Here is a 27,794-nt window from a genome sequence, read left to right as displayed (position 1 = left end):
AGCCAGGCAGGACCATGGAGATGACCACGGTGAAGCTTTACTGGAGCTCGAGCGAGGGCAAAGAAAACACACAGAACAGGAACCGACACAGACTTACCAAAGCCCTTCCCAAAACCACGTGGAGTGCCATCTCTCTCTTGTATTTGGGCACCGACCGGAAAAAACAAATTCTTTGCTGTTAATAATTCATGTCACCAACGTAGAGATAAGGCACGAGAAATGCTGACTTGTCTGAGACACTAAACCCTCCACAAAGCATTGCCATCTGCTCCTTCTGTTTTCAGAGCAGAAAGCAAAAGCTGTGTGTTAACACCTAGGACAACACTGAAGTCTTCTGCTAATAACGTTGGCTCCCAGCTAAGATGAACACCGGGGCCCTGGGACACTCATCGCATGAACCCTGAGGCTAGAGCAGCTGGCACATCGCCACCAATCATCTGCAGACTGGAGGGAGAGATACCCCCGTTTTTACAATCTATCAGTAAATCTTGCAGCCCCTGGTATTGCCTCTCATTAGACACTAGATGAGTAACAACCCATGAGACACCCCGCTCAGCCCACCGTGAGCACTGGCACTCCCGAACAGCCAGGCACAGCCCCATCCTGCCCGGCCGGTACCCAAACGGCCCTGCCGCCCCCACACAGAGACACAGACACGGGGCTGTGCCCAACGGCTTTATTAGCGCCCGCGGTGCAGCCCTGGGTCCGGATCTGGGTCTGGCTCCGTGTCCGGGTATGGCTGCATGTCCGGGTATGGCTCCGTGTCCGTGTCCGGGTATGGCTCCGTGTCCGTGTCCGTGTATGGCTCCGTGTCCGTGTCCGGGTATGGCTCCGTGTCCGTGTCCGGGTATGGCTCCGTGTCCGTGTCCGGGTATGGCTCCCTGTCCAGGTCCGGGTCTGGCTCCCTGTCCAGGTCTGGCTCCCTGTCCAGGTCCGGGTCTGGCTCCCTGTCCGGGTCCGGGTCTGGCTCCCTGTCCGGCTCCGGGTCCGGCTCCCTGTCCGGCTCCGGGTCCGGCTCCCTGTCCGGGTCCGGGTCCGGCTCCCTGTCCGTGCCCGGGTCTTGGCTGTTGTTGCCCTCCTCGACTGCAGGGCTGCACGGAGACCCAGAGTGGCGCCTCAGCCCCCCAGGTAATCACCTCATGTCCCCCCTCCAAGGGAACCGCCTCAGCCCTGGGGAATCGTCCCCCACCTTGAGGGAATCAGCTCAGCCCTCAGGAATTTGCTCCCCACCCCTGGAAGATCACCTCGGCCCTGGGGATCAGGTGATCTGCCCAAGGGAATCTCCCTGCCCTCCCCAGGGAATCACGGCAGCCCAGGGGATCCCCTCAACCTGGAGAATCTTCCAACCCTGCAGAAGTCGCCCCAGCCCCTGCCTCCCTGGCGATCATCTCCACCCTCCTGGGGAGCACCGTGGCCCCATCCCACCGCCCGTCCCCCCCAGGGATCCTGCTCACCCCTCTGTGCCAGGGGGCTGCTGGCCCTGCCAGTGGAAGCCCAGGCAGATGGCCATGGCGAGGACAAGCAGGAGGAGGCAGATGCCCAGCACCAGCGGGTTCTCCAGCAGCCACTGAGGGGAGAGGCCTGGCAGGAGACAGCCCAGTGGGCAGTGGGCAGGGGGCACGGGCCCCCCGCCCTCCCCACCCTGCCAGGGACCCCCGCCCTGTCCCCCCTTGGCTGGGGGTACTAACCACGGTCCACCACCTGGAGCCTGCTGTGAGCGCTTCCCCCAAAGCGGGACCCCTTCTCTAGGCAGTCGGGGGGCTTCCAGCCGGCGTGGCAGTGGCAATACCCCCTGTTGTTGCACACCTGAAAAGCCCGGGGGGGGTGTTAAAAGACAGGCCATGGGCTCATGCAAGGGACCCTCCACCCAGACCGGTGTCGTGCCGCTGCCACTGGCCGGGCGGGCACCGCGGGGGCTGCACGCCCTTCGCCGCTCCGGCAATTCGGGGACCGTGTCAGGCAAGAAACACACCGTGAGCACAGGCTGTGGTAGCCTTGAGACACCAAACGAGTCAAACGTCACCCTCCCGCAAAACCCACGCACGTCTCCGCCTGACCAGCGGAGAAGAGGGCGGCTCGCCCCGGCTATCAGCACCCAGGGCCAGGCGGGGGTCCGGGGAGCCAGGGACCCCTCCAAGCATCACACTGCAGTGCTCCCACTCCCTGCAGCCACACAACACTTTCTAGCTCCACTGGCTCCAACTGCCCCCAATTCCATGTTCCTTCAATTTTGCTTTCTATTTCCCCCCCCCCCTCCATAAACCAAACGACCAAATTCTCCATTTTAGTGAACAAAATTTGCCGTATTTCGGTATTGCTTTAGGACCCAGAGTTTTAAATGGTTTTACTCCCTGTGCTAGCCAACAGGGTCATGATTTTGTAGTCAGCCTGAAATGGGTCTTTGACCAATTCCCGTACAAGCCACAGCAAATCCTCATGCCGAAGCCACTCACCCTCGGCAGCAGCCCCCGTGCCCCCCAGTGACTTACGCCGTGGCCGTGGCACTGCACTGCGCTGTCACAGTCATATCCCAGGACTGAAAGCGGGTGACAAGTGTTGTTTATACACACCTAGGAAAAACCACAACAATTCCAGCTCCGCATTGCCTTACCATCGCAGCGCTCAGCCTTTCGGTCTTATGTTCCAAAAGAGAGTGAAAATACACTGCTTCTAAAAAAACAACAGTGCTTTTAAAAAGCTACAGTTACTATCTTGGGGTTGGGTTATGTCTACATATGCTTACACCATGCCAAACCTTTCACGTAATGTTTGCATATTTTACAGGGTTTGTAAATATCAAGTACACTTACACTGCAAAGGAACAAGTATTTCTAAAACCTCGTTAATATTTACAGTTTATATCTGGCATTTTAGATAATTATAAAATGTTTTCTCACCTTTCCAGAACCACACTTTGTACCTGGCGGAACCAGAAGAGGATCCAGCCTTGTTGATACCTTCAGATAATCCAGAGACACACATAAGTGCTCACGCACTTGGACGTAAAGAACAGCAGCATCATCTGATGAAAATGGCATGCTGTACGGGTACGTGCAGATTAACTTTCCACATCTGAGATCCCTGTAAAATCAATTTGCATAGGATGTATATCTCACACACGCATATATATGTGTGCTACCTGATGAACTAGCAACATTAAACAGCACAACACAAATCTGGGGCGCTGCATGGTAAGAAAAAATAAGCAGGACTGGGAAGTTCAAGAGATGATCTGCACAAAAGGAGACATCACACTACCAACAAGGAGAATACACACTTAACTCTAAATATTGCTCCACAAATCTTACTGTCAACTGGAGTCTGGACACTTCCCTTGACTGTAAAGTTCCAATTAAAATATACATTTTTAGCAGAGCAAGTGCCTTTTCCTAGAGCATACCTCCAAGCGCAGGGCTTATAGCCTTGTCTGGGCTGGAACCCACAGTGTCCGAATCTGTCCCGCTGACTATTGAGTTCCTCGTAACAAGCTATAGGAGCATTTTTTGAACCTACAAGTTTAGCAATAATATTTATTATAATTTAAAGGAACACAGACGGAGATATCACAGTATCTATTAACTTCTGAATTTTTCATCCTGTTCACAGCAAAACATAGATGCTGTCCGCTAATTAGAGAAAAGATACCTGTCTCTGAACTGCTAAACCCCCAGCAGCCCTGAACCCCAGAATTTAGCAGGGGATTAGCAAATAGTAGGTTAGTTCACTGATTAAGTTTGCTCACAGATCACAATTTACTTTTTTTTGTTGTTTTCATCGTTATCTCTGAAGAACTGGGAGCACAACACGCTACTGAAGTGCATATTAACTAGAGTCAAAACTGAGCTTGAAATGCTTTCCTACAGCTGTGTCCTTCCCTCCTTGGGTGCTCCGCTTCACAGCCCTGCCCCCCTTGGGGTACTGCACCCACCCTTCTCAGGCACCGCGGTCACTGCTGTCCCTCCTGCCTCCTGCACAAGGAGAAGCCAGGACACAAGGCACAAATCTTGCACAGAGCGCTATGCCCCATCGCTCATGTCAGATATGTGCAAGTGCAGTCCCAACCCCCCCTCCTGCTTCAACAGGTGCTTGGAATTGGGTTTGGGCTCACAGGGGGAGTACCAGAAACAAGTTACCAACGAACCACAAACCCTCATTCCCACCAAAACCAAGCTAAAAAGGCACGAAGAGACTGACCTGAGATCGGGGCATTAAAGAGCAAAGACACAAACTGAGCATCATTACTACTGTGGCCACCTCCTGCACCCGGGCAGTCCCCGCAGCACCAGTGCAACCACAGCAGCCTCTGTTACCTCTCCCGTAGAGCTGCTGGCACTGCAGGTCCGGAGACTGGCAGCGTCCCTTGTAGCAGTAGCCGGTGCCATGCTCACAGTCATGCCCATCCTGCACGTACAGGTTGGGGGGGCAGGACGCAGAGGACCCATTGCAGAACTCGGCCAGGTCACACTGCACGTCGGCGGCAGGGCGGCATTGTGAGTTCTTCTGCTTGAACTGGCAGAGGAGGCAGAAAAGACTCTTCTCTCCATCCTTATGTGCCCACCGGTGGGGTCCCCCCTCAGGCCCCTCCCGACGCTGTCCTGACATGCATCCCCAGTCCCTTGGGACCACCTCTGAGGCAGTCAGGTCCCCACACGCATGTTCCACTCTCCAAAATAGTCTTCCCCCAGTAATATTCCTCCCAGAAGTTGCAGGGAGCTGAGCTGAAAGCCTTACCTTGGGAACCTCTCTGCACAGCAGGAGTTTGTCTCCATCTGACAGCAGGGGAACATACTATTTCTCCAAAACCAAACAATAATCTTGTGATAATTGTGAAAATGTTCTTTACCTGACATTCATGACAACATAATCCAGAGGTACATTGCACTCCCGGCTTAAACCGACATGTTTTAGTACAGCATTTATCCTTCAAGCATGCCTGGGGACACAACACAAAACCACATTATTCTACTTTTTTGTTCCCCCAGAAGATTTTACTGTAAGAGGTTCTGCTCTCCCTTCATTTCCCCAAAAAGCTACACTTGGGCAATATCTGTCAGAAGGAAGCAGGCAAAGCTGCTGTCCGATGAATGCCATCATAGAAAAATGATCTAAAAACACATCATCCTTCTTGGGCTGGTCTCTACCTCAGCTGTGCCCCTCGTCTCAAGGGTTCATTATTCTAAACGTACAAACAGTACAAATGTGCACACTTGGCCACAATTCCCTCGGCATGCACCTTCTCTGCCCCGCAGTCGCACTGCTCGCCAGGCTCCACAACGCCGTTGCCGCAGACGGCTCCTCTCCGGTACGACAGTCCAGTCAAGTGAGGTCCACTGAAAAGGCACGCACCTCCATCGTGCTTCAGGAAGGTTTCAAAGTCTCTGATGCTGCAGTTGCTAAAGGCTTTTGCCCCACTGAAGTGTCTAAAATAAATCAATTATCCACACTGGGGTTTGTTAACGCATCTACTGCCATGCAGCCTCTCAAAATCTCTGCAATTCAAGAACTTGCTCAGTTGCTGGCACAAGGTGCAACGATCCCCTGTGTGCCTTTAGTTCACTTGTCAAACCCAACTTTACAATGCATTATTAATAGAAACTGAGAAGCCTTCAGAAATATCTTGCTTTTGGAGAGAAAATGTCTCTTTTTTTCAAATTAAGCACTGCATCACTAATGACTGGTTTTTTCCTTCTTAAAAGAATAAAAGCAGGTATTTCTGACTTGTATTTTCTGCAACAGAATGACATTTGTCAAGGACACCCCGCGACCACCCCCACCATGCAACTGTGGCACAGCGCATACTCGGCCAGGGTGCAGGAGACATACGGCTGCATGTGCCGCATGGCGCTGGCTGTGGCACTGACCTGGCAGCTGCCAGGGACCCCGCTCTCCCCCAGCACGTCCTGCCCACCCGCCTCTGCTGCCCCCGGGCGGGACGTGGACGCCACCAACTCACAGCGCCTCTGGGCTCATGAGGCAGACGTGCCCAGGGCAGTGGCACTCTCGGGGGTCGTCGTAGCCGATGCCCAGGCTGTGTCCCAGCAGCTGTGCCAGGAGGACGGAGAAGGACTCCAGTGTCACAGCCGCTTGGTACTAGAGGGATGAGAGAGCGGGGCTGCGGCGGCTCTGCTTTGCCTGCCGAGACCCTGGCAGGTCCCAGCTCCGGTTTTGTCCCACCCGTCTGTCCCTGCCGCCCATGGGCGAGCTCCAGCTTCACGGACACGGCACCGTACCACGGCCACTGCACCAGCAGCATCTCTCTGACACGCCTTTCCCAGAGCCGTCATGCCCACAAATGCTGCTCGGTCCCTGTACCTGGAACACACACAAAGTCACCAGCCATCCAGCCCAGGATGCCCCATTGCTGCAGGTAAGCGGGCGATCCCGGGTCTGTACAGCCTGAGTCCCCCTGGGTGCCCCCGGGTGCTCCGCTGCCCCCGTGCCCCCTGCCAGCCCCAGGGTCTGCAGCTGCCAGGTGGGGACGGGGCTGAGCCGAGCCCTGGCCAGGGCAGCAGCAGAGCCCCTCCTCAGCCACGGGCTGCTGGGACCAGCAGCACACTCGTGCGTGCTGCATCGCCACTGAAATGCCAGCTGGAAGGTATGTCTTGAAAGAAATAATTTCCTAATTCCTTAATATTAGGAAATACATAAGAGATATGTTTCTTTTAAAAAACTGTTTTTCATGGGAACTTTATAGTTCAAACTACATTGGCTTAACTGATTTCTACCCTGTAACCTTTAATGAATAAGGAAACCTTTGTCTTACACTAGTAGATAAGCTACATCATACAACTGCAGAGTGAGATACAACTGTTGCCGCCGTGAAAATCGTTGTAGAAGGTCATCTGCTTCCCCTGCTGTCGATATTTTATTCTCCTCTGTCCACAGCTCCAGGGAGGACAGCACAACAGTAACATTAAGAGGATTAAACATCTGAAAGCATAACAAAGGAAACGCCTGCTCACATAGCTTCCTTTCTGAGCAGAATGGCAGCTCTAGACACCTCCTGCCAGGCCATGCCCAGCCATCACAGCTGCAGCATCATGAGCCAAGAACTGGAATTTTTTGCACAACCTCCTCCTAAAACCAAGAGCAGCTAGGATACAGGTGCCCATTACTAACATCTACCCCACCATCATTCTTACTACAATACAAACAAGACTTTTAAACTTACATTGTTGACTAAATTGAAGACCTGGATTATCTTCTGTGTTGCGGTATTCGTGTCTGAACCCATGTAGTTGTACTGAAAAACAACCCAAGAGGACACAAGCGGACAAGGAATTTGCCAGGATCAAGCAGAACAATGCTGAAATGCTGAAATGATTGCCAGCATCCAATCGTGTAAATTCAACTATCAATTTTCATTCTTTCTTTCTTACAATGTCTGTAGTACATATAACTTTTCAAAAGGGAAAACAAATACAGATAAAAGCTGGGAAATGGCACCATTTCTACGCTCATAGAAGTCAGGCAAACACAAGGAGAAGATGAATGGTGTGGACTTACCAAAGCCTTGTCCAAAACTACGTACACTTTGAAGTATTTGGGAAGGAGTGCTGCAGCTGACAGTGGCTGAAAAGGAAAACGGTCTCCAAGGCTACTTATTTCTACATTCTATAGTCACCTTACTCCTGAGGTTTGCTAGACTTTGCTAGACTACTCAAGGTTCCATTCAAAAGTAATGTTACAATGCTGTCTTTAAATGAGCATAAGATAAGGAACGCATGCCAACTTTGCCATTTCTGACTTTTTTCAAAGCCATTCTACCATGGTAACGCCTCTCATTAGGCACTAGATGAGTAACAGCCCATGCAACACCCCACCACAAGCACTGCCACTCCTGAACACCCTCCCCCATCAGTCTGTCCAGACAAAACCAGCTAAAGCTTCTTGTGGGATTGGAGCCCTCCCCTCCTTGCATGACGGGGACATCAGCCCCACCGCGAGAACAGACGTCCACTCACTTCATTGTCTCCACGTGCTTCGTTCAACATCTCCTCTGCGGTCAGCCCACCTGGCCCTGTCTTGGGGTGGCTGCTGGAAAGGAGGGACCCTGCCATCTTCTCGCCACTCACGCGATACACAAAGTGCTCGAAGGCAGGAGAATAACCCAGGGGCTCGATCCCGTAGCTGATGTTCTCAAACTGCAGCAAGCCCCTGCCAAGGTGACGGCACCAGCTGTTTGCAGCCACACCAGGGAGGCTGCCCCAGTCCCGGTGCCTTTGAGCGAGGCTGATGGGGCACCCCTGGGCTCCCCTGCAGCAAAGGCCCAGCAGCACCCATGGGCACCGATGGGCAGGGCAGCGTGGGGAGGTGGCGGTTCGTTACCTGAGCCCCGAGCAGGTGCTGAGGGTCACTGCTGAGGTGGGGAAGCCATCAATGTACCCCTGGTAGTGGCAGCCTCCCTATGGCACAACAGAGGACAAGGCGCCCCTTCCGTGGCTGCGAGGGCAATTCCCTCACCCGCCACCAAAACAGCTGAATGCACATACTGGGCAGAAGCTCTACGCTGCACCACTTATGGAACAAAAACCCCAAAGCAATCCAAGGTTACCTTGACATGGGTCGAATCAGAGCGCAAAGATCCCTTCTCATTGTATGTGTAAATCCTGAAATCACCAGGTAAAAAGACACTACAAAAGAAAGGTGTAAAGTGAAGGACTTAAATCTCTCTTACACAGTTTCTCAAGCCTATTCCAGGTCCCGCAGCCTGTGCCGTTGCACTGGCAGATCCAGAACCCGCTGGCATCAGGGCTCACAGGCACAAACATCCCTCAAACCCCCCTCCAGCCTTCCGCCACCCCTCGGCACACACGCACGCATCTCTCCTGTGGGCTTTGGGATATGCCTGCAGCAGGGCATGGTGCTGGAAAGAGCCAGAGGGAGCAGCAGCAGCACAAACGCCTGCAGGCAGGGATCACCGCACAGCCTGGCACTGTCCTGTGGGGGGGCAGAGCCCCCAGCCCAGCAGCTGCCAGGGAACAGGATGGCAGGCGTCAAACAAGGCAACACTGGGGCCAACTTACTGCTGCTGCAGGTGAATGGTGTACGGTCTCCCCTCTATCCTGAGGACGTAGGACACCGTGTCCTTGAGCATATGGAAAAGCGGAGAAAGGGAGAATTAGGAACACCGACTCCGGAAAAGCGTGCTCCGAGGGCAACTACAAACACTGAGGCCAGCACACGAGCTCAGTGCCTCAAGGAGCCGGCACAGCCTTTGCTGCGCTGGCAGCAGTGGTATGGTGCCTCCGTTACAGCTGCTAACACATCTGCCCCCTCCGCGCAGCTGAAGCCCGTGCCCCCCCCCCCCCAAGACCCCTGCCTCAACGTGCCTGCTGAGGCCCCGCAGCGCCCGTCTCCTTCCACAGCAGCCGCCGCAGGACTGTGACCTGGGCCAGCGCCTGCCAGCCCGGGGAGAGACCCCCGCGGGGTGCCGAGCCGGACCCCAGCCCAGCCGGGCGGCGGGGGGCGCCCAGCCCAGCCGCCCGCAGCAACAGCAGCAACAGCACCACCCAGCGCGTCGCCATCTGCCATGGCAACGGCCCCGCCCACCGCGCAACGGCCCCGCCCACCGCGCAACGGCCCCGCCCACCGCGCAACGGCCCCGCCCGTCCCGGAAAGCAGAGGCAGAGGAGAGCGCCTTGTACAAAACCGGCATCTTTATTGCTCGTTTGTTTCTTACAAAGGGGGTCGGTAACAGCCCTTTGGTCAGGCCCCGAGAGCACGGCAGCGACCGACGAGCAGAGGTTTCACCGCGTGTGGGGACGGACATCGCCCCCCGCTTTCTCCAGAGCGACTCGGGGGACAGGGATACGCGTACACTTTAAAAAAGAAAGTCAGTAGTCATCTGCAATATTCAACACATGTAAAATCTGAGCTATTTCCTTTCCATAGGATCGCTTCTAAAAACCGCACGTTCACTGCCCTACACCACCACCCTGCAAATACTGCTAACGTGCATGCCGGACGTATAAAAACTTTATCTATTAAAAGGCACCATTTTCAGCATAGTTTTAGTTCACACATACAGCTTCAAATACAATTCCGTACGTCTCTCAGAGGTGATTCCTGTTGCCTGGATTCCCTCGTCCCCATGGTCCGGAGCAGACCCACCGGAGAGGCTCCCGCACCACCTGCCTCATTGTGCTGCAAAGCTCATTGCTACAGCCAGCCCAAACAGTAAACACAACAAACGTCAGGAAGCGATTATCTTGGAACAAACAGAAGACCCCCACAAATACATCTGGTGATACTCTAGGAGACATTTTACGTATTTTAATAGTGTTATAAATCTTAGTCTAAGTTTATGGGAAACCACAGGAGTTCAAGTATTTTATTACTGCAAATGCAAACACTATATATATATATATATATATATTTATATATGTATATACAGAGGGAAAAAAATTTTTTTGGCAATATTACGGGGGATTTTACAGATAAGAGTTTGTGCTCTGTGGCTAGCACAAAGTGAAAAAGCCAAGCACTCTTTTCAGTACTTATTTCACTTTTAGCAAGTTGGTGCAACAGATTTCTATTTGTGACCACCAGCATCCAGTTTCTACCCACAGCCAGACAGCATCACACTAACAGACCTCCCCTCCTCGGCCAGCACACCACACGCTGCCGTTCAGAAGCAGGTTTCAGATATTGTTGTCAGTGGTGTAGAAACAGGTGGCAGTCCCACCTAATGCAAGTTAGCCTGTTTAAGCATCCTGACTGACACTAAAAAGGTTTGAGGATTGGGTGAAAGGGCTGCATTAGTCAACAAATTCCTGTTTAAAGTGCTCAAAGAAGCTCAGGTGACTTAGGCAGACACGTTTTTCACATCTCAGTTTTCTGCAGTGACTGCTACTGAGTCTTTAGACCCAAATTAAAACATAAGAGCACCCTGTTTTTTAAAACCAAAGTATGGCTGTGTCTTTTCGTACCTTTGTTTTCATTGCCTATTCCTGGTATTAGTGGAAATTAGTGCAGGATTCACATTTAGCAACTCACAATTACTAATTTAAAATCATTAAACTTGGTGCTTGTACAGCACAGCTTAGTGTCAGTCAGCATGAAAGTAAGAATTTAAGTGCATTATTACACATCAATAAACATATATACATGCATAAACATGTTTACAATATATTTATCTTCCTCTGAAGTAGTACACTGATACCTTATTTCACTTGTGCCATTAATGTGTAAATGGGTAACGTTCTCCAGTCCATGCGAAATTATTTCAAATTAATTGGCTGGATTTCCTTGTTTTGAAAACAGTATGGGTTGCTTCCATTCTTCACTGTACGTTTAAGGAAGACGACAACAAATCAGACAATTTTGTTATTAGGGCTCATCGCAGAAATGGGGAAACTAAAAGCAACTCCCAAGTGCTGTACTTTAAAGATTATTTAGCTGCAGGCTGCTCCACTTCCAGCTGGACAGCCTGCTGCAGTTTACAAAGCCACAATACTCAGACAGATCTAAGAACGGGTTAGATGTTTTCAGTTCCTGTAGCTTTGGTAGAGGTATTTAGTTTAAAGTTTTACATTCCTTGTTTCAATATCTCATTTGCCTTATCACAGGCTGCAGAAGGAAGGCTTTCCGGGATTACCTTGGGCCACTCAATGCAAGAAAGGTAACTGCAATTTCAGCTCTGTCTCAGTGAACGGGTCAGGTCACGCGAAGGCCCCGAAGAAGCCAAAAGCTACTTGGGAGGCAAAGGTGCCGGTCGAGAAGGAAAATACTGTCCCTGAGGTAATTTCTGCTGTGGTGGAGGAGGTCCCTGAGGTACACATTTCTGTTGCGGAGGTGGCGGCCTACAAGAGGACATCGAAGCCGTTGTCAGCCCAGGTGATTACATCCAGAACGTACATCCCTCTCCCCCTTGCCTGGCACCAGCACCCCGCTGACTCCCCCCGGCCAGCTATGCCACTTCGTGCCATCTCAGCTTCCACACTGAAGACTCATTTCAAACATGCCATGGTCAGATTCTGTTTTAACACACCACTTTTCCCCAGATAAAGACCCCCACAAGTTTCCCACCAATGCAAGCTATTGCAAAGCTCTCCCTCTCGGTACCTTGCACTTTCCGGATGCGCAGTTTACGGCATAGGCATCATATCTTAGAAATACAATTTAAAAGCAAAACAAAAAAAGGAAAACTTTCTGTTCAAAGTTGATGAGAAATGATCCTGTACTTGAAAATAATGTTCATGAATCAGCCAAATGACAGATTTTTGAGTAATTTCTTTTTAAACTGCTTATTTGGAGAGGCATGTTATTCACCTCTATGCAGGGCTAATATGGCTCTGCAAAAGCATTCCAAAACTTCTTAATCAAAACGTAGTCATGACAGTGTATAAAATGAATGCTACGGGCAATAACACTTCAGTTCCACAGTGTGAAGGAGAAACTTTTTTCAACAAAAGGTCAGTCCTGCTTGCACATAATACGTGATGAAATACCCTAATGCCTACAGAGATGAAGGCAATGACCATAAATATACCTCAGTGCAACTGCCAATAGTTATTTGCAATAACTCAACTGACCTTGTTGGCAGCTTCTGCGTCTGTGGTGGCCGGTATTGCGGAGATGGGTAGTAAGACTGGTGGTAAGCCTGCTGAGAATGCTGGTTACCTGGGTAAGATGGAACAGGAAAGGTATTCGGTTCCATATCCTGCGAAGAAAACGTTAACAAGAACGTTCACAAATTTGCATATAGGGAACGGAAATATTTGTTTCGTTAGTTAACTGACATTTAAGACCACTTGCAAACAAACTGGAAATGTCTGAGTTGCTCTTTCCTTCTGAGAAACTCAGCAGAAAGAAACAGCAGCAATCTGGAAAGTACTATTATTTTGGAAAAAACAGAAAGGCTGATCACAAGTGTTTGATTTGTTCGGCAAGCGTGCTTTGGCTAGTTAGGGCACTCAGACAGGTAACTGGTCTGAAAAGGAGTGGGGCTAGGGAGCTGGCAAGGATTGCTTCCCTCCTCAGGTGGGGCAGGGGGTTCCAGTGTATGATAAAGGGGGTAGCAGAGCAGGTAAACTGCTTGTCAAGCCAAGCACAACTCATAAAAAGCTTAAACAGCAGGAAACCGAGGAGTTCGCACACACCCACCTCGGGAAATAGTTATTCTCTTTGCCTTAGCAAAGAGAAAACTCAGTTGGCAGAAATAGAAGAATAAAGTCACCCTGAAGCTTTTATTAGGGCAAAAGACTGCCTTTATCTGTTACTTTAGAGTAACAGATGACAAATAAAGTGATGAAAAGCAGATCATTCCTACCATGGGTGCACCTCTTGGAGCATAAGGCATGCCATGTGAAAAGCCTCTGTGGTGGTAGTCTCTTGGTTCAGTTTCTGTCCTAGGAGGTGGTGACTGAAGGGACCTGAAATGCAGTTGATAAGGACCGTGTGAGCACATAACCTTGACAGAATGGCTATGCAGGCTACAGATCCAAGCACTTTGAACCTGCTAGATGCCTTTGTACTAGCTTAGCCCATCTTAAATGTCAGGAATATAATATTTGCCACAAATCTAATAAACAACATAACCATTTCTCTGTTTCGGACTCTGACAGCTTCATTTTGCCACTTTATAACCAAAAATGGGTCCTAAAAATATAAAACCAATCACCAATGCACGATGACAAACACAGTAAGAAGAAAGTTCTCTGCTCCCTCAATTTAAGGTGAATTTACCTCTTCTGTCATTGCCTAGGAAAAGCTACATGTGTCATTTGATGCAGGGGCCTTCGCCTGACATCTTAGGACTGGAGCATGCCTCCCTACTTCGGCACTGGCTTGCATAAATAAATGCCTATGGACTACTTCCAAAGGGCAGAGGAGAAGGTACTAACGAAAATGTACTTACGAATGGCAGCGTGACATTAATCTTCGACAGCACCGCTTCAGCCTGTCTCTTTTTGCAAATGCCACAGCAGCAGCTATAAGGAGTGGGAGGACCAGGAAAAAAAATACCAGCAGCCCATTTCTCAATGAGGTGTCTTTGATGGGAACAAAACAATGGAGAAGGAAAAAAAAAAAGTATTATATGGCATTACCACCACCTGACTCACTGTAGTGGTGCATATTTTGTAGGATTGGTTCTACAACTATTTTCCATTTTCCATAGAAGAAAAAACTGAAGAATCTAGTAAGACTGAAAGATATATACCCAAAGATACTCTTTTCTGATTATGTTTTCACAGGATTGTCTGGTCAAAGAACTGTAGGTGCTGTGACACCCGGGGCTATAAGGCTATAACAGCATATTGAATATCTAGATGTAATTTTTTTTCCACTACTTTACTGTGAAAATCTTATGAGCTCAACTGAATGAGAGGAAAACAGAGCTTCTGTACTTCCCCATTTCTTTGTCACATACCTTTCTTCTATACCCTTAGTTCTTTGGGGCAGGGACTACCTTTGTATTTACTACCAAATGAAGCATGCTGCCTGCACTCAAATAATAAATATTAATAAAACAGTGACTGGTCAACACGCCTTGCTCTAGCTCGCCTGGGCCAAGTGTTAGTCCTGACTGTGCCGAGAGGGAAATGCATCTACCCGCAGATACCAGAACAGGGCAGCTACTCATCCCTGCCACCACTGCTAGAAGCAGCATGGAGATAAAAATTCACATCTCTGGATTTGAACCCACATCCTCAGCCAAATTCCGTGGCTTATTTCGATCTAAGAATGGAAGTTGTCAAGGCGGCGCAGCAACTTGTGCCCAGTTGCCTTACAACTACTTGCCATTGTAGGGATGTCCGCCGTCCAGACTTCCTCCATAGCCTTTGGTGTCACAGAAAGGAGGGGCCCAGCCTGCTTCACAGTGACAGTTCCTGTTGTTATTGCACACCTGTATTTAAACAACACAAACACCACCATAAGGTTTACGCAGTAACTTAAGTTCCCGTATATTTAAAAGCAGCATGTGGTAGCCATGACCATCTATTCCGCCCCTTCTGCGTCACTCAGCCTGAAGAACTTTAACCAGTAACTCTCACATCAATTCTAAATAGTCCTTGGCCGGGCATCTCAAGATTTCACATGACTGAGCAAGCAGCACAGCATCGTTCAGGATGAGCTTCCAAAGATTAGCTATCCCATCCGCTTAAAGACTGTGGCTTTTTTATTATTATTATTATTTTTTGAGCAGCGGAGTTTCAGATTACATTAGTAATACTGGAACTGGGAATTCTTCTTGCCTGGCAAAAAAATATCATCTTAAGAGCTTTCATCAAAGATTATTTTTGATAATGTTATAGGCTCTCTTGTCCAGAGACATTTTTATAGAGTTTTACAGTTAAATAAAGAAAAATTAAGTTACTATCCACCACTTTAAAACTTGCTCAACTTACATAACCTTGGTCCAATTTTTGCTGAATGTCAGAGGCACTTTTCTCATTAACAGGACCAAAAAGCAGCTGTTTATAGCAAAACCCATTCTCAAGAACCCCTCAGAATTTTTTCAATCACTGCACCTAGCATCATGATTACTTTATTCCACATTAGTTACAGCCTTAAACAGAGAAGGGCAGAAGACTTCCTAAGTACAAAAAAAGACCAGTATATAGACACTGTTGATTAAGCACAATTACAGCGTACCTAGCTCAATCTGGGACCTTCCAAAAAAACGAGTCTGTTTATATATTTGCATGGCCACTGGCTCTAAGAATCTAGCGCTCTCGTAACAAAGATGTCTGCAGACCTCACTTAGAAATACAGCCCGTTATAGCAGAACGTATAGACGCAGCCTTCGTTTTAAGTGGACTATCAGCAGGAGTGGAGGCTCTTACTCTGCTTACCCCATGTCTGTGACACTGCCTCTCCACATCACAGTCATAGTTCAGAACAGAAGCGCTCACACACTGGAAGTGCCTGCAGACCTAGAGGAACAGAGATGTGCACAAAGGAAGCAAGATGGCATTCCTCTGACCCACCCCTCCTTCCCCACCCCGCGTTCCCCCAGCTGCCAGCTCCGTGGCACATGGCTCCGCAGCCACTCTGTGCTCACTGACCGCAAAGCGAGTCTCATACTCTTATGCCATAAACCCCAACACTACAGAAACACGTCTGTTCTACAAAAGGCTTCTCAGTACGGGGTCTGAACTGTCACTGGAAGTCTTTTGTCTCTAGTCTGCATGTAAAGGAATAGCAATTAAATTGTGCACAATAAGGATAAGTGGAATGCACATTCCTCTGCCGGGGCTAAGCTTCTAGGCTTTCTTGTTTAGTTGGATTTTAATTGAAAGTTGTCTTAAAGGCATTTGTGTGTGCCTGGCTCTTCCTGCTCATTGAGAGAGCAAAGATTCTGGCTCTCAGCAAACTTAATTTCTTGTGCTTCATCTGTAAATGAAAGGCTTGTTACATTTTTTTTATGCACACGCAGTGCAGTACTAGGCCGTGTGGGGAACCAATGGACTCGCTCAGTTTGGCATTAACTACAGACATCAAAAAATTAATGGCCATAAATATTCATGAAACAGTGTGGCTGAAAATTTGATTCACATGAAACCCCCAAATTATTACTTTAAGAAATCACTTCCTAATTGTTAATTACCTTTCCGGTACCACATTTGGTACCTTCCTTCACCATCCCTGGGTCCGTGACATCAGAGCCTAGCTGGAAATCTACACCCCAGCATGTGGTGCTTCCAATGGGAGTTTGGATAATAGCAGGCTTAATTCCAAAAACAGGCATCGTTTTCACATTTTCACATTGCAGCTTCCCACACATGGCATTCCTACAACATCAGCATATGAATACTGTAGTGACACTTGAATTTACTCTGAGAAAAGAGAGTGCCATGCATTTGATACGATCTTTTCTTTCTACTGGAAGACACTACTTGAAAATAAAACTGAGGCAGTTTGCCAAACAACACTGAGCTGAGCCTCATTTCAGGGCTGCAAGAGTACAGATTTACCCCTTCTTTCTGTAAGCTGTTGGGACCTTTACATGAAAGAACACATGAAAGTTTGCTACTCATTTTCCTGTACACAAACACCTTAGGATAAGATCAATCAATGATGGGAGACGTGGAACACCCTCTCCTCGCCATAGCCTCATGTCTGAACGCGTGACACAGATCCCCCGAGCCCACAGAACACTGCATGCACAGGAAACTGTGGCATGAGTCTGAAAGCTTCAAACCCAGCTACGGAAGAACCGTCTGAAGATTCAAACTCATTTCAACTATTATGTGCAAGACTTCAAGCCAGACAATCTAACCCAAAAGTCAACAGAACTTGGAAACTTAGCATAAGCGCTAAGAACAGCCTCGGAAATTAGGATAAAACAGATCTTTTCTAATCTGTCTCACTGGGGTTTCAGAATGATGCATACATGTCAGTAAGGTTAGATTACGGGATGACATGTTTCTCCCCAGTGCACCTGCTAGAACACCCCAAACTAATACTAGAGCACCTGAGTAAAGTTTCTCGACGATACATTTAGGAACCTTGTGATGCACGGGCTCAACTCACCAGCTGGAACATTTCTTGTAGTCATGGCCATGGAAACCACAGTTGCCAAATCTGTCACCCTTGGAATTCACTTCAGTAAAACAAATGCTGGGGGCTGCTTTGGCTTCTGCAAACAACAGCCCACCCCCCAGACAAAGGAACCAAGTTAAATAGGGACAGAAACACCTCGTATCTTCCATGCAGCACAGACAGCTTAAGAATGCAATCAAAACAATAAAGAGCTGAAAATGTCAGCACTACAAGGTTCCAAGTTTAAAAAGAAAGAGAGAAAAGCAGTCCCTTAACACTGAGGCAATTGTACTGTTTGATATTTCTTCATGGCTTCTTTACCCTATAAACTGGAAGCCCCACTGTAACAGGAATGATCAGTACAACAAAATTACTGCTTGAATCGCCAGCAGAGCATTAACCGTAACAAAGGAAGAACATGTGAAGGCTAAGCCATTAATACCACAATTCCAATTCCTTTGCCAAAGCCAGCTGGTCTTTGTTATAGGAAAAGAAGTAAATATATTATAAATAAACTTGGCGTATTCTTTTAGCTACATCTCCTAGAAAAATTGTAACGCTGTGCTCTTCCTTACTTGGGCCAAAGATATCCTGACACTGTGCATCATAGTACTGGCAAACGCCGTTGTAACAGTAGGCTTCGTCATTGTGGCACGGGTGACCGTTCTGAACGGTGAAGTCCGGCTGGCAGAACTGGGACGTGCCGTTGCAGTACTCTGGAAGGTCACACTCATTGTTACTTGCCCGACACTCAGTTCCTAGAGGAAGGAGCTAAAGGGAGAGAAGAGGGGGGAAATTGCATCAGAAAACAGAAGCCTTAGAGCAGAGATGAACGCTGCACCCGACCCACAATATGCCCCAAAAAAGGGCAGTGACCTGAAGCACTCAGTGCGTGCTGTGTACACGCACAACTCCCTCTCACAGACGCACTGGCCAGGCCAACGCTCTCCTTTTTTCAGCCACTGAAGAACACTTCTAAATAATACATTTGAGTCCCTTACCTGGCAGTTTTTACAGCAGTCACCATAAGCACATTCGGCACCATATCGGAGTTTGCAAGTACCTGGTTCACAGCAAGGATCACTTTCACACTCCTGAAAACAGAAGTGCCGTGAATGTCAAGAAATTGCACCCTCCACCGTGCACAGTCCTCTCTCCACCAAGGGGCATGCAAGGCTACCCTGGCAGCATTTGTAAAATATACAAGCTACTAACCTTTGGTGAGCCACAGTCACAATCCTCCCCAGCATCTACCAGCTTGTTCCCGCAGTATGGGACGCTATAGGTTTCATCAGGCTTGGGAACGTTGAGCAGGCAGCTTCCGCCTTTGTTGAGAGTCAACTTCTCAAAGTCTTCAGCACTGCAGCTGCTGAAGTTCCTCGATCCTCTGCAACAGAGAACTTGAGCTTATCTTTACACTAAGCCAACCCACAAGCATTCCCTCAGTTTGCAGAACAATGGTAACGCTTGTTTTCCCCAGGAGCTGCAAGTGTGACATGACTCTCTGCAAGAGCACTTTGAAGATGAAAGCAGTCATCCACAAAAACAAAGCGCATGGGTAGGGTCCTTTGACCCTCAAGACAATGCCTTCCCTTCTGTCAGTTACTCACGATGCTCCAGAGCTCATAATGCAACTGCTTGCTCCACAGTGACAGACACGTTCATCGTCATGGTTCATGCCCAGGTTATGGCCCAGTTCATGAGCCATAATTGAAGCAAACATCTGTATACTGATTCTTCCAAACTGCACAAGAGCAAACCAGAAGAAAATTAGCAGACAGCTTATATTGAGAAAGTCGGCGTTTACTGTGTGCCAATAAGACATTTCTGTCATTCTGTCTCTACATTAAAAGGATTCTCAGACCAACTGTGCCTGCTTTCTAACCAGTGTGTGTCATCTGCTTAGTAATAACAGCCCTTGGATAAACATATTTGGGACACTACTGAACCACCTCTACTTTCCAGTGCAGCTGCAACATTAACACAAAAGACTGAGCTCTCCACACCAGCCCAAATCTCCTAAAACATGCAAACGCTGATTCCAGTACTTCTGCCCAAGAAAACAAGATTGCTAGGATTGCCAGTTATCTGAGATCAGCAATTCAGTTCATTAACACTCCGCAATTTCACATAAAAAGGGCAGTCAACTGGCACCGCTCGAGGAGTTCACGATTCTGCAGGTCAAGCAGACACCAGAGGACAAATCTGAGAACTACATACTTCTAAGGCAGAGGTGCTTCAAATGTCAGCAGAAAAATCCTGTCCCTTTTTCATGAGTGCTGCACACATGAAGGGAAGCTGAGCAGAGGACGCAGAAGACCACAGAAAAATTGTGATCCGGATATCATGGAAGTGCCAGAAACAGTTGGAGACCACATAAAAGCTCCCACTAAGCCACTTCAGCTTTGTTATTACAGATTCCACACTTCCAGGAAGACTTCTGGAGTGCAAAACTCTTATCTTGATCACATTCACGCTTATCACTAAAGATATCTCACCACATTAATGCCTCCTGCGTGGCTCTTGGAGCACACTGTTCCAACATAGGCCATTCCAGCTGTGCCACCAAACCCCTTCTTCCTACGGGGAATTCATGGGGAGAAAAAGGAAAGACAATCAACCTGACTGTAGACACACAACACTGCCAACAGTACAGCCCATCCGTACAGCTACTCAATACACCACTTCTGCTTCTGGGGCATAAAATACTGCTTTTCCAGCTTTCCAATCCTAACAAAGCAGCACTGCTAGGAATGCTACTACTGACTGTGGGTATGAATGTACCAGTTCAGCTTTATCTTTCTGTTCATGGTTCTTTATTCTTAAAGACAAGAGTTTGCAGAGAAAGTCAGCCTCTTCCACATCTTCCCTCTAAATATAAATAATTTAAATGGCTGTTAGCTGCCTTTCTACTGTTGTCAAACTCCATAGATTTCTTTCCTTGTCAACTTCCTTCTCGTTACTCTCTTATTTTGTTTCTACACAGTTCTTAAAGCTTAAGTGCAACAGCACGACGCACCACTTTTTCTTTAGATACAAGAATTTTTAAAAAGAACATTTTTTCAGCCATTTCATCCTCATCACCTGAGCGGTGCTGTTCTGCCTTGGAGAAGAGGCTCCCACAGCTCCTGTGGGAAGGGGGAGCTGCTACTTTGCCCAAGGGCAGGCTGGGCTGCTGCCCCAGGCAGAGCACACTCTCGCTGCTGCCCTTTCGCTGCTTTGGGCAGTGACTTCCCAAGGGCTGCGCTATCTGCGGGGGCGGGCAGTGCACAGGGGCACGCGTCCTGGAAGTGGGACAGAGATGACAACTCAGGAAGCTCTGAGCTAGCTTAAGGCCGTAGGGATGGACAGATTAATGTCACATGTCAAAGCTCAAACCACGTAGCTAGCTTCTGGATACCAACTGCAGAAACAACTTTTTCTCCGTTAAAATGCAATACTCTGCACCGGGTTTATGCTCATTTTCAAGTGGAAAAATCCCTAGATTACAAGTCTAACCAGTGTGCAACCTGACAAAGGATTATCTGAACAGAAGCTTTATACAATAGAACATGGAACAGTACAGGACATGTGGGACAAGAAAAAAAAAATTATTTAGCAATATACCTGTCAGAGAGGACACTGAATTCAATGACCACAGAAACCTTAAAAATGCTTAAATTGACTTGGACTGTTTTCACAAGTACATAAACGACACCAGATTGCACTGGATTCTCTGCTGAAATACGCTGGATACTTTTGATACCACAGTACGGCTGAGCAGAGAGTAACAGAATGAGCTTCTTAAAAGTCAAAAGGAAGAGACTGCAACTCACAGAACAAACTGGGCACTGTCGTGTCTCCGGCGTAAAACAAGATTCTTCTCTCGCCACTGTACAAAATTTGCCAGCACATCACCAGCACCTCCGTCTGTGCTAATTATGTTTTCATACTTCCAAATCTCCAGACCAACCAGCACAATGCGGATGTTCAACATGATGTACATCTGGGAAAGAAAAGAAAAAAGAAAAAAAAAAAAGAAATATTTCTGAAGACCTTCAGATAAGATCAAGTGGCCTAGTATTATATATCTTATTGCAAGAATCTACTTTTTCTGTTTGGGTTTGTTAGTTTTTTAAAAGTTAGCACACAATTCAAATCACCCAAACGCATTTTCCCTGTGATTTAAATCTTCATTAGCTGAAGGATCAATGCTTAAATGCCACACAAGCAATATTATAAGAAAACTGAGAACAGATATAAAAAGAGAGTCTCAAATCTAACAAATAGTGTCATCTGAAATAGTCAAGTTGAAAAACATGCCTTTTCTCTAACCTTTACATAAACACAAGAATTGCAGTAACTGCAACAACCTGTCTTGTCACTCACTGTACGTAGCACAGGTTGGAAGAGTTCCCTAAATTAATTCTCAAGTATTATGATTGCAGATGAATGTAGAGGTGGAAAAGCCTTCACAGCAATGCATTCACCAAAGCCCTCTGTCAATAAATACTGCCGTCGCTTTGCAGCCCCCACTACTCTGGCACTCCTTCAGCACAACGCTCAGGTACGACTCTTCAACATCACAACGGAACAGGTTTAGCTCCTGGCTTGATAAAAAAAAACCCTTTATTTCATTCTCACTAAAGCAGTAACAGAAGAGACGCCAAGGTAGAGGTTTACAAAAGTAAACAGCTGCAGGGCTGCTGCACACGATGTCATTCCACTTACACACTCAGCATAGCTTTAACTTACACTGTCAAGGAAGTTTGCCAGTTGCACCATGTGTTCTCTTACTTCTGTTTCACTCTTCCCAAAATCTTCAAACTGCAAGACAAAGAAACTAGTCATTGAAGGGAAGACAAAGACAAGAGCTAGAAAAAGGAACACAACATTTTAAGACTAGCAACGTGAAAAACATTTTTGCCTGGCTCCAAAGCTCCTGTCAAGGCAATGCTAATCAACACAGCAGCACCTTCACTGCCACTGTACAACATCTCAATATGCAAAAAGAGTACAGCAAAGACAGTTTTTGCCAAGTGTTTTCTTTACATTTGTCTGCCAGTTTACTCTTTTCCTGAGGAGTACTGCATACAACACATTTGTTCTGGTTTAGGTTAGCATATTTGCGTAACCTTGGCTGAATTGTCAGTGTCTTTCAACAACCCATTTGGGAGTAAGGAAAACCGAGGGCTTTCCAAGCCACCTCCTGGGGAGAAGGAAGGGAAAGCAACACACAGTCCCTACCTTTTCTTTATCCACAACTATGAACAGCTCCACATATCTTGTTTGATGTAGGACTGCTCTCTTTCTCTGTGAAAAAAAGTTTTAGATTACACTTGAATTAATAAAATTGAAGTAAACAAAACAAAATCATGTCAATGTCATATTTCACTTGCGGTTTGAGAAACACACCCAAAGCACACTGTGCCAAGACAGCAACAAGCCAAAACCAAGAAGTGTGATCCAATGCAATGACAATTCTATACGTGTTCTACACCAAAATTTAGCTGCACAAAGATTTCCTGTGTTTCAAAAGCAAAAGACCTCTTTACTTTTCACAAAGGTTTCTTTGGGAAGACAGAATACACTCCTATAAAGGAGCAGAAAGACGCTAACTAACAAACAAATATCAACAACCTTGAAATGAAATGCCATGTTTCTCATACCACTGCTTTTACTGCAATCTTGTTCCTGTATAGCCAGTCTTCAAACAACAAGGGGGGACACCTTCACACCAAACTGTTATTCTGACGTTTAGGAGCATGGAACAAACAACACAATATTCTCCTGGCTTCTGATGCAATACTTTGCTAATGAGCCCCTCCAATAAGGGTTGTGTTCCTACCCCTACCAGCCCCAAAATCTCTGCCCATGAATAATCTAATTAGCCACTTGGCTCTCACAGAAAAAATTGGGTTGAAGGGACCTTAAAAAATCATCTAGCTACGGGCTGTAGCTAGACGTTGCCACACTCAGGGACACTCTCCACTGCCAAGGATGGGGCATCCACAGCTGCTCTGGGCAACTTGCTCCAGTGTCTCACCACCCTTGCAGTGAAGGGAGAGCTCCTCTTCTGCTACGAGCAGAAGCAAACTGCAACTGCTTTGTTGAAGCAACTGAGTTTTTCAGCAGCACACAAAGCCCTCTGAATCAGAAACCTTTAGGTATGTGCTAAGCTCCAGGAAATCTGATAAGCAGCTTCGATATTCTTAGCTGAACACTTACAAGACCCATTATAGGTGACTGTGGAGAAAACAGGGGAGTACTTACCCGCAGCAGCTGAGTCATACTGGGATGGTGATTTTCCTCTGTATGTTCTCTTTCATGGTCTTCAGTGGTTACTCCGCACATTGTGGGCTCCTTTTTCACATTATCCAATCGATATAGAATGTGTTTAGAGCCAGAAGAGGAATCCATGGGCTCAATCCCATAGGTGATGTTCCCTATTGTCACCAAACCTCTAAAATATGGTAGTGTGTGAGAAATTCTTGCATTAAGCACAGAGGATAGTTACCCAGTTTTTTTACAGTAAAACAAACAGTTATTCTTTGATAATTAAAGGCATGTCTCTAGCTCAGTCCTTGCAAAACAGCAAAACATTTCAAGCATGAAAGCAGCCTTTCACTGGACAGGGCTTTCAGAAATACAGTAAATTAAACATTTTTGGAAGAGTTTGCAATGCCCCAGAAATTAAATCACAAGTCTTAAGCAGAAATGCTTTAATTCAAATACACTATTGCCACTCTAGTGTCAGACGTGGCCCTAAAAAAGACACCACAGAAAGACTGCACAAAGGCATACACTATTGCAGCTTGGCCCCGGACAATGAATCCCCACCTGGCTGAACAGTAGTTAAAAGGCAGAGCAAGAGTTTTGTTTCAGGTTCACTGAGCCATGAGACTCACGTGACAGCTAGGACACAAAAGACGAGTTGTGCTACCTGAGCCCCAAGCAAGTGCTGACAGCAACCACAGAATCCAGGGTCCCCTCCACATATCCCTGATAATGGCAGTGATCCTGTGCAGGAAAACAAGAGTGCATTACACACATACTCCATGCACGTCTGCACACCCAGCCTGATCTCTCATCACGTAATTGCTATGCCTGCCACTGACCGGCAGTAGTTACAACTTGAGAAACATTAATATGCTTTAGGTTAAATTTACCACATGCCTTTTAACTACAGTCTGTAGGTTCTAACACACTTGTAGCTCTACCACAATATAACAGCATTTCTTTTGCTAACATGCACTTAAAAATTTCCTCACCTGCACCTAAAAATTTCCTCACCTGCCTTAATACCACAAGGACTTAGATATAGAAAGCTAATCAAGATGCCAGGGGTACAGGACTCCAGCTGCATCCCTACTTCCCTATCCTGTAAAGCAAATGTTCTTCACAACTCCACGGCACCAGCAGTTCATTAGAGATTTCAGTTTCAAATCCCAATCGCCCACTCAGCCGTTCTACCTGAAGCCGAATTGAGAGCTGGCGCTGCCAACAAGCTATAAATACCAGGCAAGCAGGGCTCAGAAGCATATCTAGCAACTGGATTTCTTAACTTGACCATAAGCCATCCTACTCTAAGTTCTGTCCTCCACCCTGCCTCAAATATTTCAAGGCCAGCCCCTCCCTACAGATTTGGGCCAAATCACCAGTCTTCTAGCAAACAGCCCTGCAGAATGTTTGACTTGTACGTAACCTCTCTCCAGCAAGAAGAGGGCCAGCACCTGCTATTCTTGCCAACAGGCGCTTGCTGAACTTTTTGGTTGCACAGTACGTCCCCTCATCAGCCCTGACGAGACTGAATACTTCCATTTTGTCCTCTGTAAATACCTATTTTGGAAACTAGACAAGGGGATAGTATGGGGCAAATACGCTCCGTTTCCTCTGGTAAGTGCATTTTTGAACATTATTATAGGGGTCAGGTAGAAACAACAGCCTGTTGTTTCAGCAATGAATGCAGAAAGCACTGAAGGCATGTGTTAATCCTTCAGGGCCACTGTGACTTTCATGACATCATACATAAAAAGCATTTTTCCTCTTAGTCAATCACTTTTACCTAGGAAGTAAATACTCCATTGACTAAGGTGCTCTATTTCAAAAAGCAAGATCCTATGAATCATGTATGACCAACACTTCCTTTTCAAAAGAACAATACTGATACATTAGAAGAGCGATGCCCTTAGAAACACTCTCATGGTTTTTGTAATGCACAAGCTGCTTTTTATTCTTAGGTCACTGAAGCAATTACATTTTCAAAGGCAACCTATCGGGCAGCCTGCTTGTGCATAAAAAGAGGGCTGCAAATGTGTTCTTAGTGGAGTAACTCCATTGCTACACAGATAACATCCCTCTCAAAGGTCCTCCAGACTTTATCTCATTCATCCCTTCTAGTAGTCCAGAAATTTGGGAACTAACCGATAGCCTGCCAACCCTCAAAGAGTTCTTAAAAGTCACTAACAGACAGCTTCACACAACTGAAAAGATGGGTCAGCAGCTGACCATTCATTTGACTTCAATCTGGAAGACCGTTGTGTGTAAATGTAAAAGCTGCACACTCAGTCACTAGACCACCCCAGCCCTGCTCCGTGCGCTCTGGTCCCCCTCAGGAGCAAGGTCTGTGTCTGGAGGCGACACCAACACTGCACCGTGCTGTAGGACAAGGACAGCACCACTCTCAGATAACGATATACCTGACAGCTAAGAAAAGCATTTCCTTTTTAGAGAAGAGTAGCTTTCAGTTAGACAGCAATCACCTCCGTTTTAGAAAACGGGCATCTATTACCAGCTGCAGGCTAGATCCTCATCCAAAAATCAAGGATTCTCTCCACAAAGAGCACAGCACGTGAACAGGGTTAGAAGGTGGCCCAGCAAAAAATACAACTATCATTTTGTAATACGTGACTCCCTCACTCTGTAGATGCTTAGCATTCGTGTCACCTTCAGGAAGGGTATAAAAAGAAAAAAATCCTACCTGGACATCTGGATATTCAGATTGCAACTTTCCCTCCTTATTATAGGTGTAAACGGTGAAATCTTTGGGCAGCAGTTCTCTGTAAGGAAAGGGGAGAAGGAATACAGAGAAATTTCATGAAATGACTATGATACTGTAGCAGGGCAGTAGGATGATCCTAATCAAAAGTGTCACAAATACATAAATTGCAATTAAATAAGGAAATATTCAGAAGGAAAATCCTTCAAAATTAAAAAAGGAAATTGTGCATTTCCACAGCAAAAGCAAAGATACCAAAATGGCAGAACATTAATGAATGAAATCAGATCAACCACCTCACCCCAGATAAGTAAAACAAGCATCAAAACCCATTACATTGTGCTAAAAGCTTGCTTCCGTGCAAAAAAAATTAAAAAAAATAATTAAAATCATAGCACTTAGTCTGCTGCATATGACTTCTCTTTGCCAGTTTTGGAAGGAAGTGCATCGCAGAAGTCTCCCACGATTAAGACTGCTGACCCATACTGGTAAATCCATTGATGCAGTGTAGCTGAATTCCCATGTTTCTGAGGGTCAGGGGCTTGGCAAGTGGCAGCTAGAGATCCCCAGATCCTCAGAGGCTTGTACATTTAAATAATTATCTCTTTTGCCTATTATGAGGGCAGCTGTAAGAACCAATAGCCTTATAAACCTGCTGCTGCTACAAGTAGCCCTTTAGAAACCGAACTCAAGACAGCCAACATCCATACTGTCTGCGAATTACGGGTGTTAAGGCACTGGATATAAATAAAGTCAGTTTCCTGGTTTATTAGTATTCTTGTGCTATGAGATGGGGAAAAAAACCCACCCTGAAACAATAAACAAAACCCAGAAGAAAGCAAAAATATTTACTTGAAATACAGTCCAGTTTGTTTATTTTTAGATGTGAATGGACAGAGTCATTTCAAACCATTCCCCAAATCCCATTTGAGCAAACTACTGCTTCCTTTACTGAAAGGGGGATCACCAGGGTTGCAGGAGTTCAACAAAATTTCTGGCTGATAGCCAGGACTGTGTGACTCAATCCACTCTCACTGCCTTTCTCTGCCGGTTTCACGGCGCTAGCACGGAACTGTACTTCTCATAGAGAACCTCAAGAGTAGAGTCCACACGCTACCTGCCAGCTTGGTGTTCAGACAAATCAGATGGAATTTAATAATCTGAAGAAATTCATCACTCACTTGTTCTTCTCTAGATGAATCGTGTATTCTTTTCCTTCTATTTCAATAGCATATGACACCTTGTCCTGAATAGAAAAAAAAAAGTTGCATTTTACTCATATTAATGAATAAAACATTCTCCGAAATCAACAAAAGTTTGGCAGAAA

General features: G+C 46.9%; 2 protein-coding genes across 3 annotated transcripts in view; both read right to left on the bottom strand.

Moving 5' to 3' along the window:
- Positions 1 to 671: 671 nt before the first annotated feature.
- LOC308055910 (disintegrin and metalloproteinase domain-containing protein 2-like) lies at positions 672 to 9,564 on the bottom strand. The gene is made up of 18 exons (XM_080370532.1): positions 9,027 to 9,564; positions 8,555 to 8,633; positions 8,329 to 8,405; positions 7,965 to 8,157; positions 7,507 to 7,572; positions 7,172 to 7,243; positions 6,764 to 6,930; positions 6,231 to 6,312; positions 5,954 to 6,090; positions 5,234 to 5,420; positions 4,844 to 4,933; positions 4,311 to 4,509; positions 3,401 to 3,509; positions 2,898 to 3,081; positions 2,490 to 2,570; positions 1,689 to 1,806; positions 1,455 to 1,581; positions 672 to 1,091 (listed from the first exon to the last, which is right to left on the bottom strand). The coding sequence occupies exons 1-18, from the start codon at positions 9,095 to 9,097 to the stop codon at positions 680 to 682; spliced, it is 2,451 nt and encodes an 816-aa protein (XP_080226658.1). The 5' UTR covers positions 9,098 to 9,564; the 3' UTR covers positions 672 to 679.
- A 77-nt stretch (positions 9,565 to 9,641) lies between these two features.
- LOC308055919 (disintegrin and metalloproteinase domain-containing protein 9-like) overlaps positions 9,642 to 27,794 on the bottom strand; it is a 34,712-nt gene continuing 16,559 nt past the window's right edge. The window contains exons 3-22 of one of the 2 annotated variants that reach the window (XM_080370549.1): positions 27,649 to 27,713; positions 26,450 to 26,528; positions 24,413 to 24,489; positions 23,743 to 23,932; positions 22,717 to 22,782; positions 22,225 to 22,296; positions 21,306 to 21,475; positions 19,989 to 20,070; positions 19,101 to 19,234; positions 18,706 to 18,877; positions 18,492 to 18,584; positions 18,066 to 18,261; positions 17,482 to 17,587; positions 16,556 to 16,739; positions 15,801 to 15,881; positions 14,742 to 14,851; positions 13,862 to 13,996; positions 13,274 to 13,376; positions 12,537 to 12,664; positions 9,642 to 11,804 (exon numbers count right to left, since the gene is read on the bottom strand). In XM_080370549.1, the coding sequence (XP_080226675.1) occupies positions 11,693 to 11,804; positions 12,537 to 12,664; positions 13,274 to 13,376; positions 13,862 to 13,996; positions 14,742 to 14,851; positions 15,801 to 15,881; positions 16,556 to 16,739; positions 17,482 to 17,587; positions 18,066 to 18,261; positions 18,492 to 18,584; positions 18,706 to 18,877; positions 19,101 to 19,234; positions 19,989 to 20,070; positions 21,306 to 21,475; positions 22,225 to 22,296; positions 22,717 to 22,782; positions 23,743 to 23,932; positions 24,413 to 24,489; positions 26,450 to 26,528; positions 27,649 to 27,713 (2,355 nt within the window). In that variant the 3' untranslated portion in view covers positions 9,642 to 11,692. Of the gene's footprint in view, positions 11,805 to 12,536; positions 12,665 to 13,273; positions 13,377 to 13,861; positions 14,852 to 15,800; positions 15,882 to 16,555; positions 16,740 to 17,481; positions 17,588 to 18,065; positions 18,262 to 18,491; positions 18,585 to 18,705; positions 18,878 to 19,100; positions 19,235 to 19,988; positions 20,071 to 21,305; positions 21,476 to 22,224; positions 22,297 to 22,716; positions 22,783 to 23,742; positions 23,933 to 24,412; positions 24,490 to 26,449; positions 26,529 to 27,648; positions 27,714 to 27,794 lie in introns of those variants that run through there. The other variant, XM_080370548.1, reaches the window with a different exon arrangement.

The sequence above is a fragment of the Falco punctatus genome (assembly GCF_963210335.1).
Source record: "Falco punctatus genome assembly, chromosome: 20".
NCBI classification, from domain to species: Eukaryota; Metazoa; Chordata; class Aves; order Falconiformes; family Falconidae; genus Falco; species Falco punctatus.
The sequence above is the reverse complement of the archived record's forward strand: the minus strand, read 5'-3'. Positions and strand labels throughout refer to the sequence as shown.

What these genes read in the sequence shown, in the direction of transcription:
- LOC308055910 (XM_080370532.1), bottom strand. Translation starts at nt 9,097, where the DNA reads ATGCTCAAGGACACGGTGTCCTACGTCCTCAGGATAGAGGGGAGACCG. An exon ending in TATAAGCCCTGCGCTTGGAG is followed by an intron (nt 3,082 to 3,400) that starts GTATGCTCTAGG and finishes TTGATTTTACAG; the next exon opens with GGATCTCAGATGTGGAAAGT. An exon ending in CAGCCCCCTGGCACAGAGGG is followed by an intron (nt 1,092 to 1,454) that starts GTGAGCAGGATC and finishes GTCTCCGTGCAG; the next exon opens with CCCTGCAGTCGAGGAGGGCA.